This window comes from Lycorma delicatula, chromosome 8 (assembly GCF_047948215.1).
Source record: "Lycorma delicatula isolate Av1 chromosome 8, ASM4794821v1, whole genome shotgun sequence".
NCBI lineage: Eukaryota > Metazoa > Arthropoda > Insecta > Hemiptera > Fulgoridae > Lycorma > Lycorma delicatula.
In genome coordinates this window covers 64,639,841-64,656,922 of record NC_134462.1, presented here as the reverse complement: position 1 = coordinate 64,656,922, position 17,082 = coordinate 64,639,841, and the positions used below count along the sequence as shown (strand labels likewise).

Here is a 17,082-nt window from a genome sequence, read left to right as displayed (position 1 = left end):
CATATAGCCAAATGTTATTTATATTTACATAGGTGGAACACTATCATCACATTACCATTATCATAATAATGTAGTTACCATCAAATGCTACATGCTATTGACTTTAAAATTAACTTCTTCCACTATTGCTTATTAAATTTAACACTGACCACAAAATATAATGAAAAATGTCATGTTACCAGTGCCCTTATGTAATATCAACAAAAATCAAACAATTCAGAACCATTGCAATCCATATTATTCCAGTTTTTTTTTTCAGTAAAATAAATTTTATTAAACGCAGAATCGAACGCTGGATAGGTAAATGAAAAATCATCAGGAAGCGATGACTTGCTTGAGAATGGAAAGTTACTTTTTGGAAAGAAGGTAGTTTCACCAACTTTTTGAAGAGTGTGGAGATATGTTTTCAGAAGAAAATACTATCATCCAGTTCCTTTATCAATACTATTGGTGATTTAATTACTGAAAGGTCTTCTAAAAACATATTTATACCTGTTTTGAGAAGGAATCATATTTTAAAATTAATTTAAAAAAAATTAAAACTGATTTTTGTCAAGCTGTCACTCAAATAAAGTATTAAAATAACATATAAAATATCAATAATTATTACAGTTAAGATTCTTAACTTAAAAAAAAATGGTAAAATAATAACCTTTAAGGTTTTAACAGCAACAGTAACACTGTATCTTTTCCATACAGCCTCGTAAACATCACCATATTGACCTCCGCCAAGTTTATGCCGCATCACAATATCTGTCCTGTTGATTTCCCATTCATCTGGCTCTGAAATTAAAAAAGGTCACAAATAAGTACAGTTTACATATAATCATAAAATTGATAAGATGTAAATAAACAAAAGTACTGGAAAAAAGAATTTAGTAATATGTAAAAGAGATAGAAATTCTCATTCAAATCACTGATGCAACAGCCATAAATGGCTACTGATAAATGACATTCATTATATTTCTGTGTTATTATTAATAAAATATTAATGTAATACATAAAATATATTTATATGAATATTAATAAATTAATTATCATTTAATCTATGAATATAAAGCCCATAAAAGTTGGCCAGTGCATCACAGAATAAAATTTAGCAAAAATTAAGAATAATAAATAAATAAATTTCATGAAAAATAGATATATTAATACTCACCAGGACTAAGGGCAAAAACAGTTGGTTTATTATGTTTAGGTGCAGGATAAAGAAGCTGTGTTATAAGGCCATCAGAATGCATGGAATGATGGTGAACTAACTCAGCTAATGTATTGAACTTACTTTCAGTAGTGACGTAAACCTGGAAAATAATTTCATAAATTGCAACGCAAAACTAAATGTACATTTTCTATACATAACAAATTGACCAAATGAATTATTATTAAATAAGCAGAGAGCAAACTCTTTAATTCTAAATACTAAAAAAAAGTGTAGCCATAAATGGGAAAGCTGAAACTGTCTCACTCATCACTAATATTTCTTCTCCCGGATATCTAAAAAGCTAACAACAACTATCAAGACTAACTTAAAAAGGGATTGTATAGAATTACAAACACTGGAAAAGCTAGTCTTGAAACCTGGAACCTGGCTTAGATATCACCTGATTATTTATAGTAAACTTCCACTACAAAGCAACTTTCTTCATTAACTCCTACAGGTAAAATGGGATTCAAACCAATCTACGGGAAAAATAAGACTAAAATTCAGCAAATCTGATAATATTCTACGAAACACACCTCTGATTTTTCTCTTTGAACCACTCTTTTAAATCATTAATTTTGTATTCAGAGGATGATCAATTTTTAAAGGTTTGAGAACCTAAGAGTAACAAATGTTAATTAGTTAATATGTGTTTCCAAACTGAGAAAGAACATGAACTATTTATACTGATTGCAGGATTGTGGAAGTCATAAGACATTTCATCGCTTGTGCAGTAGAAATATGATGGTTGAAACCTTCTAACAACTTGAATTTAGTCGTCTGTTAATTGTGATATTGTGTAAGTTATATCTGTGAATGGATTATTTGGTACATAATCCAAAAAAAGTGATGACAAAACAAGGATGGGTTCCTCAATTGCAGTGAAAATTTTTAACACTTTAAAAGAGAAAATAAAATTTCTGTACATACGCTAATTATCTTTTAAACCATCCTAAAGACAATTAAACTGGAAAAATGATTTTCCAATTTTCTTTATATTAAACTGTTTTGTTATTTTAAACAATCAACAAACCTTACCATTAGATAGCCATTCATACATTCTGCTAACAGATTAAGTTTCAAATCGGCTTGAAGATAAGAACTGTATATTACTTTGCAAGTACCGAATGTTTTCTTGGGCACAAAAAAATATATAAGAAAGTAAATTTAAAAATACATTATTTATGCAACCCTAAAACAGGTACATCAGGCTTAAAAATAAAATACATTTCATAACAGTAAAAAAATACTTTATATAAGTTACAACCTAACATATTGATAACTGTATTTCCATTACACCCATTATACTGAGATCAAAACAGACAGATGACAGCCTTTCAAAATCATGTACCCCATGTTTTACTATAATAAAGTAGGTTCAAAAAGTTCCCAGAATTACCTCATACAGTTTAAGATTAAAATTTTAATGAGAAAATTCGTGGTTTTTCTGTTGGGAGCAGCTCATGACACCACATATAGCAACATCACATGTTTCCTGTTTTGCATAAAGCAAAACAAAAGCTGTTTGTTTTGAATCGCATATCGCCATGAAAAACTAACAGCAATTAAACACTGCACAAATATCAAATTTTGTATTTAAAAAAAAATAATAATCATCAGAGAGATTAATGCTGCTTGAACAAATACATGGAGAATCAGCAATGACGAAAACACGATTTTATGAATGGCATTAAGTGTTTTACTGAAACTAGTTTGAAAATTACTTTTATAGCGAGTGCCTGTCTACTTTGAAAAATGAAGAAAATATCGAGCATGTTAGAAATGTTGTTCAAAATGATAGAATTAAAACTGTCAGGGAAGTATAGCATTAATGGCTGGGATATTAATTGGAAGATTGCCACAATATTTTCAATAATGATCTGATCATCATGTTTGTCAACACATGTTCCCAAATGTTGACTACAAATCAGAAAGAAACTCACACAACTGGAGCATCCATTATACTCTCCTAACTTGGGATTAGCTAATTTTTACTGGTTTGTCACTCGAAAGATGTTCTAATGGGGTAAAGATATAGGAACACCAATGATGTGATGGCCAATATTATAAAACGGTTACAAACAATATTTCCAGGAACTTTTTAGGCACTGCCAAAAGTGTGTAGATGTCAAAGGAACTACTTTGAAGGAAACCCAAAACTTTTCTATATAAGCTTTTTTTGTAAAATAAACTGATTCTGGGAATTTTTTGAACCTACCTTTTTATTAAGGCTTTCTTTTTTTCTGTTCAGCCTCCAGAACCACCATAAGGTATTACTTCAGAGGATAAATGAGGATGCTATATATGAATGTAAATGAAGTGCAGTCTTGTACAGTCTCAGGTCAACCATTCCTGAGATGTATAATTAACTGAATCCCAACCACTAAAGAACACTGACATTCACAATCTAGTATTGAAATCTGTATATAAGTAACTGCCTTTACTAGGATTTGAACCTTAGAATTCTTGACTTCGAAATCAGCTGATTTGCGATGATGAGTTCATCACTAGACCAACCTGGTGAGTTACATATATATGTATGTCAAGTCCCACAACTAAATCCTTTGGACAGCCTGATATATGGTACCGAACACTTAAAAATTGCATACCCATTCCAAAAAATTACAAGTATCTCATGTATGCTTACAACAAAATAAGAGGTTTAAGTTCCTCTAAAAGTTTAAACTGATCTAAAAGTAGTTTTCAATTGCTTTTTTCATTATTTAACAAAGTTTGTATTCTTTATATTAAAAATTTTGTATTCCCTTTATATTCGTGAGACTGTTACCTGAATTCATAATAGTGGCAATATTATTCATCAACCACAAATGCAAAAATACTTCATCTTAATTTGCTAAAAACTAACAAAAATTAAAAAAGTTTAGAACATCAAAGTATAATCTTTTACAATAAAACTTCCCAAAAATATTAAAAAATTAAATGTTAACAAAAACAGAGCATCAATTTGCCTATATGATAATTAATTGTTTGTAATGTGTATCAGAATAGTTTACTGTATAACTGTTTATTTTTATAGTGTTAATTTTAATGATACAGTTTTGTTTTCCAGTAACTATTATATCAAATTTCAAAAAAAAAAGTATATCATACCGATGTAGAATATTTCATGAAACCAAAATCTAATTCAATTTTGAGAAATAAAAATTCTATTCTACTCAATCACCGAGATGAATGTATTATTATTTGCACACCAAGCCCAAGAAAATAAAAATAATATTGTCATGCTAAAAATTAAACCTTCAATTTGTTCATTGTAAGTTCTGTCTGTACAATAAACATAATTACTCTTGGAGAAAACAATTATGGCTGGTGACAATTATGGCTAAGATTAAAGATAAGAGTAGACTTATCAACAAATTAATCCATCATTTTTGTCAAGAAGCTATGCATTCATAGAAGCAATTACTTCTATTAAGCATAATTAATTTCTTGAAAAATATTTTACAGGAAGAATTTTTTAAATCAATGAGTTATAATTTAATTTGTGATAGTTTCCCAAAATTCAATAAAAAAAATAAAAAAATAATTTTGAACTGAATATTACATTCACGTATGTAACTATGTCACATATGTGAGTGTTACACTGAGAAAATAATGTAATAAAAATGTCAATTAAAACCATATTTCAGAAAGAAAATGTCATATTTGAGCTCCTGTTTTGTAGATTAAAGTAATTTTCACAGGCTATTGGAAACACAAAATTATTGTTATTTTGGACAGCACGATTGTAATGTACATGTACATTAGTGTTGATTACAGTTTGAGGCGATGAAAGTTACACTTTTGTGCACTCTCAAGTAATTGCTCACCCCCTCAACATAAAATAAAAACCTCCATTCTGTTTGTATGTAGTAAACATCCAATCTCAATTTTTTTTTAAATACAGACTACTTCACACTTAATACTAATATTATATCTGCAAATATAATATTTTTATTTAAATTAAATATGTAATAATATTTTTTTCATTTTGTATTGTAAGTTACAAAAATATATTACTTATCTTATTGATATGTGATATGTAAGTGTATTGTGAAGGAAATAGTGTGTAGGAAGTGTAAGAGGATGCGTTATCAGAATGAAATTAATTAAAAATAAAACTAAAGAATCTAATTTGGACACCACATGACTTCCTTGTACACCTATTAAATTATATATACACATTTATTTCAAATGCATAGTACACAAAATTTTATTTCAAATGCATAGTACACAAAATTTTATTTCATTAATAACTTTTTTTATTGTTATTATTGAATTATTATTTATTGCAAATGTTTTTTTTACAATCAGAGGTTAATAATTATTAATAAATCAATATATTTAAAATAAAAAAAATAGTAGTTAAAAAAAAACGAGACAAAGTCGGATTCAAACTGATGTGCCTTCCCCCTTGTAATTTCCAAATATTTCATTAAGTAAAATTTTATTTGGCTATAACTCTGGAACCAATGAAAATAAGTACCACTTATGATTTATCTTTGAGAAGCTCTCAATGAGGGGCTTATTACTGCAGTTAAGAAAAAGTTCAAAATCCAAATTTGAGTTTCAGCTTTTTTTGGACACTTTTGGTCCAGTCAATTGCAATCAAAAGGGGAGGTGCACAACTAGATGTTACAACAGTTCTAAATCGAAAACTTCAACATCCTACTACTGCTAATTGTTTTTGAGTTATGCGAGATACATGCATACGTATGTACAGACGTCATGCTGAAACTAGTCAAAATGGATTCAGGAATGATCAAAATGAATATGTCCGTTGAAATCTAAAAACTGAAATTTTTTATGATCACAATACTTCAGCCTTTACTTCGTACAAAGAAAAAATTTATATAAAATTTAATAAAATAAAACTTAAAAAATAAAATAAAATCAACTTCAAAAAACTTCTTTGACTTTATACTTTTCTTTGAAGCTGGCACCAAATTAAAGAAAATAAAAACTATCATCAAAATTAACCCTCCTCAGTTTGATGTAGATCCAAAAAACCAGAATTTAAAGAAGAATTGAAAAAATGTTACTTTTATAATTTTTAGTACGGATTTTCCTTTAAAAAGTTGGTTATAGTGTTTATTCAAAGTTTATGCTACTTTAAATTTGTTAGTTTTAATTTTATTAAAAAATTTGGATACACCTACAAGTATATCTGAAAAAGTTACCACAAAAACCTGTGTTTTAAAAATAATAAGAAAAGAGATTCGGTGATATGATGCAAAGAAACTGGAAATGAGCATGAGCATGTCTTATTTTATTATAGTCTATGATTTCCAAATCTTGAATTTTCGCATGAAAATATTATGAAAATCAGGACACTGAATCCTACAATAACCCAAAAATAATAATTGATAATGAAAAAAAAAATGAAAATGTTACTTGTATTTGATATGGTTTTTCATTTTTTTTTTAAATTTGTCGCTTAAAAAACTTACAATGGGAAAGAGCCGAAGGAAATACCTATACAAAAAAATAAATAATAAAATAATGGTGAAATTGATGTATTAGGTAAAAAGTAAGTCTTAATCAAGTAAATAACATACATATCGGTCAGACTGAGAACCCTTATTGAAGTCTGTTTAAGGTAAGCTAATAAGTAGTTTTCTTATCTTTCTAAACTTGATAATAAATTTTTTTATTCTGTCCACTTACTGCAAATTTAGATAAACAAGAGCTATTTTTAAAGTTAAAAGGTTTAAAAGGCTTTAAGTTTTAATCTCCTAAAACAGATAAATTGATATAGCGTAGTAAAAATTTATTGAATCATTTCTTTTTCTAATATGAAGTATGTTTATATCAAAATTCTCCAGTAAAGATTAATGAATAAATTATTTATATACTTTTCACTGAAGACATATTTATATACATTACTTACTTCACAATGATTTTAATAAAGTCTCATAATATGAAACTTCTTAGCATTTAAGCAAAATCAAATTGTAACTGTTAAAAAAAAGGAAATAACTGTAAGAGCAGGACCGGCTAGCGCTTGTACTCCCATGAGATAACTAATCAAACATGAGGTCAACAATCAAATAATAACCAATACATAATACTTAATTTAAAAAAATTACACACACGTGCACACGCACGCGCGCGCGCACACACACACATAACTTATAAGTATGTATTTAAAAGTGTTTATTAAAACACTTCACACAAATAAGAGAAGATTTAATTTACAAGTACATTAACAATTTAAATTACAGTAATGTGGTTAATTATGTAACAAAATCAATTAATAGGTGTAATTAAATTTTCAAACAATAGCTATATATATATATATATATATATTATAAAATTTTGGGAAAAAATATTGTCATTGAAAAAACTGGTGTTTAGATTAGCTTTTAAAAACTGCTTCTGTTTATGTAAGTGATTAAAATAATAATGACAGAATTGTAAATGCATTCTGTAAAAATTTTAAATTATTACAATAGTCATGTAAACCAAATCCAACAATGTGGCCCCTTTCCAGTTAAAAGTGGACTAAGAATGAGTGGGTTACAAGGAATATAGGAATGTAAGGAGTTTTCACAGAGCATTGCTGTTAAAATAGAAAAAAAATTACAAAATCAATTTTCACATAATATTTAATATCAACATTGATGTCTACAACAGATACGGGACAAGATAAAGAAACTATGAACACTTGAGTTGAGGCTTTGTAAAAGTGAAACCATCCAGCAGATTTCAAAACAAATTGCACTACCTATTTTAGTGTTCTCGATTAAAAGACACTAAGCTTATTTTTACACAAGGAAGCCCATTCCGTTATCATATCCTATATCAAAAATTTGAAATTGGAATCTTTGACTTTTTAGAGTTACTGATTTTTAAAACCATACAATACAAAAACAAGACAAGTTATTTTAAACTGATTAATGAATAGAACATGGTAAAAGTCTTTGAGTGAAAATTAAAAAAAAGAGAGACAATGAGATCAGTAAATAAAGAAAATCAGCAGAGAATCAAGAGAAATAATGAAGTGGCATAAACTATAAACAATGAGGCTACTGTGTACTCCATCACAGTTACAAATATTTGCTTGGATCTTGTTAAAGGACACCGCAGGGAGCATCACCAAAGAGTATTTTCTATTAAGAATGGTAAGTATGAAAAAAAGACACAGAATGGATATAATATAAGGGTAATGGATGGTTTGAGAACAATGAAGTGGAAGGGAATATGTGGAAACAACGTTCATTAATAAAACTAATGAAAATTCTAAAGAAGGTGAGGTGAAGGTTGGTGAGGTGAGATGAAGTCCTTGGACTTCAGAAACTGAGGAGTAAGTAATACTTTTACCAGAAGGGTTGGATCCAAAGAAATAATGAATATTCAATATTAAAAGAACAATTAGCATTAATTTCATAAAAAGTAAATATCGCATAAACCTAGTTCGAGCGTTTTCTAATCAGACAAAAAACATAAATCAACTGATTTACTATAAATAAACAATATAAATAAATAAAAATACCTTTCCATCAGAATCCTCATTGATTCTATAATGATAAACACGTCCTTCATAACGTAATGATATACTTCTTTGACCAGGACTGCTTTCACTTTCACGAACAAGAAAGCTACCGTTAATACCAGAACTTAATAAATATTCAGCAGCATTTCTTGATATCGGACCATGGTACCATGAATGTTTTTCTAGTGAATTAACAGGTGTCACATAATTTGACGGGACCCAGCCTACTTGGCTAGATGAGGAATGTGCTTCACACCACTCGCCACTTTTGTTGTAACTCAGGATGCGTACCTGTTCACCTGCAAGAAGAAATAATAAAAACTGATTATCATAAAATAAAACATTATATAATAAAATTAAATATGATTAATTCTACCTAATCTCAAATTTTAATTATACTATACACAATTTTCACAATACTGGTAAATCATGATACTGTACAGAGAAACTTGTGTTACTTCAGTTCTCTGTTCAACCAAAAGGATACTACTTCCTGTCCTACAATGTTATTGAACATCTATAATGCTTAAGTATGTTTCCACTGAAAGTATGTGTTAAGTATTTTACCTCAGGGGTCCTTTAAAAAATCATAATGAGTATACAGGACCATATTCTATTTAGTGCCCATAGATAGAATCATTCTTAACCTGTGGTTCTCAATGATGGGATAGATGGTCCACAGGCAGATTTAAATTAAATTGAAAATTATCCAAACAAAACAAACAATACACAGAAACATATATTATGAACAACTTTTACGATAAATTTCTATAGATTCCCGATTCATTTTAGGATTGCGGCCACAAGAATAAACTTTCTTCATCAGAAAAGGAACAGTAAACTGAGCTTTCAAATGACAGTGAACTTAAAATGCCAATCTGTGATTTCAGTTTTCACCTTCAGTAAAAGATGAATTTACTGAATTATCACTAAAAATCGTTATGCAGTTTTCAACAACCTATCATTGTAAGAAAGGATTTTCAGCACTTCTTAAAACAAAAATAAAATACAGAAATCATCTTAATATAAGTGTAGGTCTTTGACAGAAAATGATTAATACTGAACCAGATATCCAACAACTCACCAAGGAGCGACAAGTTCAATTATATTTTTAAAAGTAAGTAACGTATTTTTGTTGTAGGAGTTATTTGTTTAATAAAGAAAAAATCTTTGTTCAACAATAAATCACTTTTAATAGTTTACTACTTCTGATTTAATTAACTATTTTTCATATGTATTCAAAATGTGCTTTTGGATTTATTATGTTATAAATGACACAGTATGTCCCAATTGTTGACAATACCCACACAGGTCAAAGAAGTGAGGCCTACATACCTTAACTTAATAGTCTGTACTGATCCTTGGACTTGAAAAGGTTGAGAAACACTGATCTTAGCCATTATAAATAATGGTTTTATGTCTTTATCTATAATACAGTTTTGAAGTTTTTAGATAATAAATTAAAAACCGCAATAATAATAATTTGGATTACAGATGTACCATCTCCATTAAGCAATAAGTCATTTATTCTATTAAAAAAAAACTGCTTCTACCATAACCTAACTACTGAATAATTTTTTTAATAAAGTGATAACCAAGAATTTCTCATTAACAAAGAATCAGTTGAACATGTCAGCAAGTTTAATTATTTAAGCTTAAGTGTAAATGACAATAATAATCAAGATGAAAAAACTTCATCTATTATAGCTACTTATAAGCTTTATTATAGCTCTCTTGTAGCTACTTAATAAGAATAGTATTTTGTAGCATTTTTCATGTAACAAAAATTTAAATTATTCCACTAGAATCAGATTGGTTTCATGTATTTCATGTTCTCAAAATTATTGATGGTTTGATTTATAGTTGGATTCAACTATAAAGAAAAATCATTTCAATAAAACAGAATCTTTAGAGTAATGATACATCAAAGAATCCTTAAATTCTTGAACTGCAGATGTAAAAGTTAGTAGTAATTAAAAATAGCAAAATTCAATAAATATGAGAAAATAACTAAATTTCATTTATTAATCTTTATTATTAATTTTACAGACTATTGGTCCTTGACCGCTTCAAAGTACTTCCCTCCTCTACTCACACACTTTTCCCAATGATGTTTCCACTTTGTGAAGTAGTCAATAATACCATCATTTGAAATAGCATTTAAGGTCATGACAGAATTGCTTTAATGTCATCAATAGTCTCAAAACAGTGTCCCTTCATCACCGATTTTAATTTTGGAAATAATAAAAATAATTGCAAGGAACCAGGTCTAGGGAGGCTGAGAGAGAAAGGTTATGTGATCTTTGGCACAAAACTGACGAATTGACAAAGCTGAGTGTGTCATGGTGAAGAAAGCACAAGTTGTCTATTCATAACTCTGGTCTCTTTTTGTGGATTTTTTCACGTAACCATTGTAAAACGCCTCGATAGTACACATGGTTCACTGTTTCACCTTGAATTGAATTCAAAGAATTCAATTTCATTAAAATTGAAAAAACAGAGAGCATCACTTTGACATTGATTGAGACTGATGTGCTTCCTTGGGATGTGGAGATGCTTTGCCAATGCACTGTGATGACTGAACTTTTGTCTTGATGTCAATGTTGTAGCTGTAAACCTGACTTTCGTCTCGTGTTATGATTCTTTCCTGAATGTTTCATCGTAATCGGCTTGTTCAAGGAGTTGCCAACTAACGTCCACTTCTTGATGTTCTTTCTGCTGTTCGGCCATCAAACAAAGAACAAACTTTGCTACAACTTGATGCATGTTCAATTTTTCAGTCAAAATATCATGGCATCCAATTGAGATGCTAACCTCTTCTCTGCAAGTTCTCTGACAGTCAATCGGCGATATCCATACACTAAAAGTTGATTTTCTGAATGCGGGTGTTATCAGTTGAAGGCCTTTCTGGTCAAGGGTCATCTTCAATTGACAAATGACCATTTTATATCTTGAAAACCATTCGTAACATTGCATATTACCCAGAGCATCATCTCTGTAAGCTCGTTTCAAAAGCTGAAATGTTTCTGTGAAAGTTTTCCCCAGTTTCACGCAAAGTTTTAAGTTGTATCGTTGCTCCGGAAAATCGCACATTACAAAAATCGCTACTAACACTTGAACACATTGCACTCAAATAACAATAACATGAAAACTAAACGAGACATCAACAATCAAAGAACATGTGGTTACAGATGACGTTATGCGGAACACAATGCTGTCAACTAAATATCTTCATTGGTGTGTAATTAAAAATGTTCAGTTATTTTCTAAATAAACCTCGTAATATAAAGAAATAATCTTCACTATGAAATAAAAATTAAAATAATTTGAACATATTAGAAGAAAGGAAAAGCATATTATAATTAATTATGCAAGGCAATATTAAACATTAAACCGGAAAAATGGCAAAATTAAGAAATTCCATGGCTAACTTGGAAGAATGATCTAATTGTACTTCTCTTCAACTTTCTTTTTTTTGAAGAAATGTTTAAAAAATTAGGATTGCCTTAATGATAGCTAACGTTGATGAGTAAATGGTACTTGAAAAAGAAAAAGTGGCTAAAAACCTAGCAGTTGATGCCACTCAAAACAAAATTATCATCCATTTGTTTGCATATGAAAACAATAAACATTCAATCATTTTAGTGAAAGGTGAACATAAAAGTAAAACCATCATTATCTTACATATTATTTAAAAAAATTGGCCACAGTAATGGTTGTTATCACAAATCCAGTCAGTCAACATGGTACAGACTACTGCATTCCAAAGCATATAATTTAAATTACGATTAACCATGTCATAAGAAAGTTATACGATACACTTAAAATTATAAGTTTCACTCTCTACTTTTTATAAACAACAGAAATAATTTATTTTAACAACAAAAAAACAGTAATAATCTCTTGATCATCTATTTCACTATTATAACAACCAAATTATTGGTTTTTTTTTCAAATCTAATTTTCATATTTTACAATAAAATGTATCTCACTCTACATTAATAAAATTTAGCATAATAAATAAATTTCTATTAAAATTAAGTAGGCCTCAACCTATCTGGCTGCCCACAATTCCCTCTCCCAACTGATCCACAAGCAATACTAACACCAAATAACAATAATTTAGGGTTCTGAGAGTCTATACCTGGAGAAAGGTACAGATCTGCATAATGTAAAATAAGAACACAGACAATAGAATTCAGTTCTTTTAGTTTCTCACTCCAACTCTTACAAACAGCCTGCAAGAAGTCTTACTACTATGCCGAGTATAAACAAGTGGAATACTGGGCAGCCAACGCCATCAGATTATTGTTTAATGAAACACATTGTACAAGAGACCGGAGAATGTATACTTAGTTTAATTTCACATAACCTACAAGCCAACATTTTTTCTTTTCTTTTATAGTCGTATTTAGAAATAACTTACTGTGACATCCAAAGAAGTGAAAAAAGGTTCCCTCATTCGAAAATGGGAAGCCAGCTCAGTAACAATAAGAGGTAGCCCTCTACCAATTCACAGAATTCCTTTGCAAACAATATCTTAAATAAATTAAATTTAAATATTTTGATTCCCATCAACTTAACTGTCCCTGGCCTAACCTCATTAAAGTCTAGCATTAAAAATTATCTACCTCTGTCTGTTAGTAAACAGAGTATAGTTCTGGGTAAGGCGTAAATTACATCGACCAAAGAGTAGTCGCTCTGTCGGTTGATCGTCTACCTCCTCATTCCTCCCCTTTTGCTAAACTTTATTCCTTCGTTATCAGGCAAGTGACATAGGCTTCAAGTCAGCCACCTTGGTTCCACATACAGCATCATGTTAGTACCTTCTTTTAGCTGTAGGACAGCCGTTTCTTTACTGAAGCTTAGCAGCGTAGTGGAGCACTCTTAAGGCCTACTTCTATTCCCATCTAATGGAAAATTAATGAAAATATATAAATATATATATTTTTAATAATGTTATGAAATATCGCTCCTTTATTCTTCAAATTTTGTTATGTATTTTTAACAAAATACGTAAAATAATTCCAGTATTTGTAAATGAATATCAATATTAAATTTTGAATTTTCTTTAAATGTTTTTCATGAAAACTGCAAATAGTTACCGCTTGCTTATAAGATGACTAAAACATACGCTTGCACTGTCACATGGAGGAAGAAGGAATAGTTCAACGGGTACAAAGAGTACCTCATTTAATGGGTCCCATATGTTAAAACAAGCAGGGAGTGATGACGTACCATAAAAACAAAATGTAATGAAGAAAACCTCATAATCATCACAGAATAAATATTAAACTGTCACATTATAAGTAATTTATGATTACATAAAGTAATGCCTAATAGATATTTTTATAATTTTAAGACTTCAGTTCTACTGTAGGCTCTTTTTTCTGTTTAGTCTCTGGAACCACAGTAAGGTATTACTTCAGAGGATGAATGAGGATGATGTGTATGAATGTAAATAAAGTGTAGTTTTGTGCAGTCCCAGCTAGACCAATCCTGAGATGTGTGGTTTAAATAAAATAGTTCCGAAATAAAATGTTCAACTACTTCTGCTTTTAAAAACATTATCACTAAAATTGCCATTTTGGCAATATATTTTATTAGATAGTTTCAAAAAAAAAAAGAAAAGAGTTTCATCATACATACATATTAGAGACGCATGCACACTATTGTCGATTAAGGGAAACTTGTTAATTTAATTACCAAAAACAAAGATTTACTGGAAATATTAAATCTTAAATGACCTAATTAACTGTGTTAATGGTTAATTTCTAAGCTGTTACATATTAGCAGTATACAACAAATTATAACTGCTGTTTTTGATATAATTGGACCAAGATTCAAATACCCAAAAAAATGTATAAGTACTGAATGGAAATATAGCTGCTATCTCTGTAACTTAGAAAAAAATTATTTTCAAATTATAAGTTTATGGAACTTCATCTACATGAATCCAGGGCAATTCAAGTTTCAAAGACTGGGTTGTAATACTGATTTAAAAACATTTTTATTACACATTCAAACCACTTATGTCTGTCAACTTACAAGTGGAATCCGTATATACTAGTATCAAACTAAAACTGTCCAATTCATTAGCCGGTAACTGGTTCTGCGTAATTAGTGTTTAATTATTCTTGATACCAGCTTCTTCTTAAGAAAAAAAAAGCTGACAAATTGTAATACTTTCCTGGCATTGGTTTCTTTTACAGAGTGTATCATGAAGTTCTCCTGGGATTTTTATAGCCTATTCTACTCGTGAAAATAATGGAAAAACTTCATATAAACATATGTTCTAAAATGCTTTGTTTGCGAGTTACGGCTAGTGAAAGATTTCAGTTGGATTCCAGCTAACTTGGTAAAATGAGGTTGTACTGAAATTTTCAGGGCGTTAATTAAGGGGTAAAATTATTCTTATGGTTTTTGACCTAAAAAATGGAATAAAATAGGTTCCAGAACTGTATCTTCAGAAGTTTTTGAGAAATAAGATACATAAAAAAACCAATAAAACCAATAACTAGGGTGAAAACCAATAAATTGGGGTAAAAAACGCTGTTTTTAATGTTTGACGTACAATAACTTTGTTAAAGTAATAAACACTTAAAATTATATACAAAACTTATAGAGAATTTAATTCCGAAGAAAATGGTATACGATAAGTTGAAAAAACCAAAGTTTAGAAAAATCTAAATTTTATTTATAAATAGAACAATACTACATTTGTCAGAAAAGTAATTACTTAATATAAACAAAAACCAAATTCTTTTTTGGTGAACAGAAAAATTTATAAAAACAAAATTTACTGTAAAAAATTGCAAAATTGAAATAAACTACAGGTAATAATGAAGCAAGAGGCGTTCCACTGCAGTTGTTTGTGGTTTTGTAAAATATTTATGACGTCACAATATTTGTGTCTAGGCAAAAGTTGGTAAGAATTTAAGTGAATCATTAGTCGGAGGAGTGCAACAAAGGTATAGTATGTCACCACTATTATTTAGCTTAAGTTCCTGCAGGACGTTTTGGTATCGAAACGTATGCTTTAACAGCAAGAGATATAAGCCATAAGAGGAGTGCGACAAGGCTATAAATATGTCACTGGTATTATTTAATTTATATTTAGACCATTTCATAAGAACACGGAAATCGAATTTTTTTCCTGTTTAGCGTCCGGGAATTACCATTTAGGTATTACTTCAGAGTAATGAATGAGTATCATATGTATGATTGTAAATGAAGTGTAGTCTTGTACAGTCTCGTTCGACCATTCCGGAGATGTGTGGTTAATCTCACGAATAGCCGAACTGAGACTGTAGACGGAAAAAGAATCTGACGATCGCAGACCTCACTGAAGAATGGTTTGAAGATTATTTTATGGTATCCATTATGAATGCCGATGACCATGTAATTATATCAGACAATGAATATACCGTTCAAAGCACCTTGCATAAATTTGAACCGTATGTGCGGTGGTACCACATCTAGATCCCTTAAAAACAAAACAACGAAGGATACACAATATCAAATTTTACGGGACGGTGGCAGTTCCTGTTGGGCTTTATAGCAGTAAAACCTCTAACGGCAAGAAATATACTGCTGAGATACGGTTTCTTAGAAGGACTTTGGGGGTCACTACAGGAGACCTGAAGAATGAAGATAACAGAGACGCACTTGGGATCTACGGTCTAAATTCAAGAATTTAAGAGCATCGTTGGAGTTGGTTCAAGCTTAGAAAGGACGGATAATGAACGTATTATTAAGAGGACCCTGTCCTATGCACCGCGCGGTACCCGAGATGTGGGCAGACCGAGGATCGAATCAAATTTGAAGCGGCAATACCTCTACGAGCCGAATGCTTACAGTAGAGTTAAATGGTAGATATCATTCCTTTTTTATAATATTACTATTCTATCGCTTAATACGATCGTTACCTATCTTCGTCATACTATCGTTTTATTATTTATCGTCGATAATTCTTAGTAAATCCCTTAATGTAGGTCGAAGGTTGTTTCAATAAATAAGCCTAACAAATCTCTCACCTGGAATCCAGTTCTAGTGTAAGATCCACAAGGTTGCCCTATATCCATAAGATATATACACTTTCAAATCGGATACCGTTTGAGAGCTTCTTAACATTACTTGATAAGAAAGCGACATGTAAACGACGTTACTTTAAATATACCACTCATTTTATGAAAAACCAAAAATTTTAAAGATAATTCGATGTTTGGGGCGAATCAAGAAAAACCCTGAATGATTCTACACACAAATTAATAAAAAACTTCAGAATACTCCAACCGATAATGATGTCAAGACAAAAGAAACAAAAAATAAATCGACCAGTTTAATTAACAGAACATAAGTGCTTCATAGTCCCGCTACTCGATTT

At 29.9% G+C, this 17,082-nt stretch overlaps 1 protein-coding gene across 4 annotated transcripts in view; it reads right to left on the bottom strand.

The window, feature by feature from the left end:
* The window catches only part of Abl (tyrosine-protein kinase Abl), a 349,506-nt gene that overhangs the window by 42,689 nt on the left and 289,735 nt on the right, over window positions 1–17,082 (bottom strand). For all 4 annotated transcript variants that reach the window (XM_075372938.1, XM_075372940.1, XM_075372939.1 and 1 more), the window contains 3 exons: window positions 8,697–8,995; window positions 1,160–1,301; window positions 653–783 (listed from right to left, as the gene is read on the bottom strand). In XM_075372938.1, the coding sequence (XP_075229053.1) occupies window positions 653–783; window positions 1,160–1,301; window positions 8,697–8,995 (572 nt within the window). The remainder of the gene's footprint in view (window positions 1–652; window positions 784–1,159; window positions 1,302–8,696; window positions 8,996–17,082) is intronic.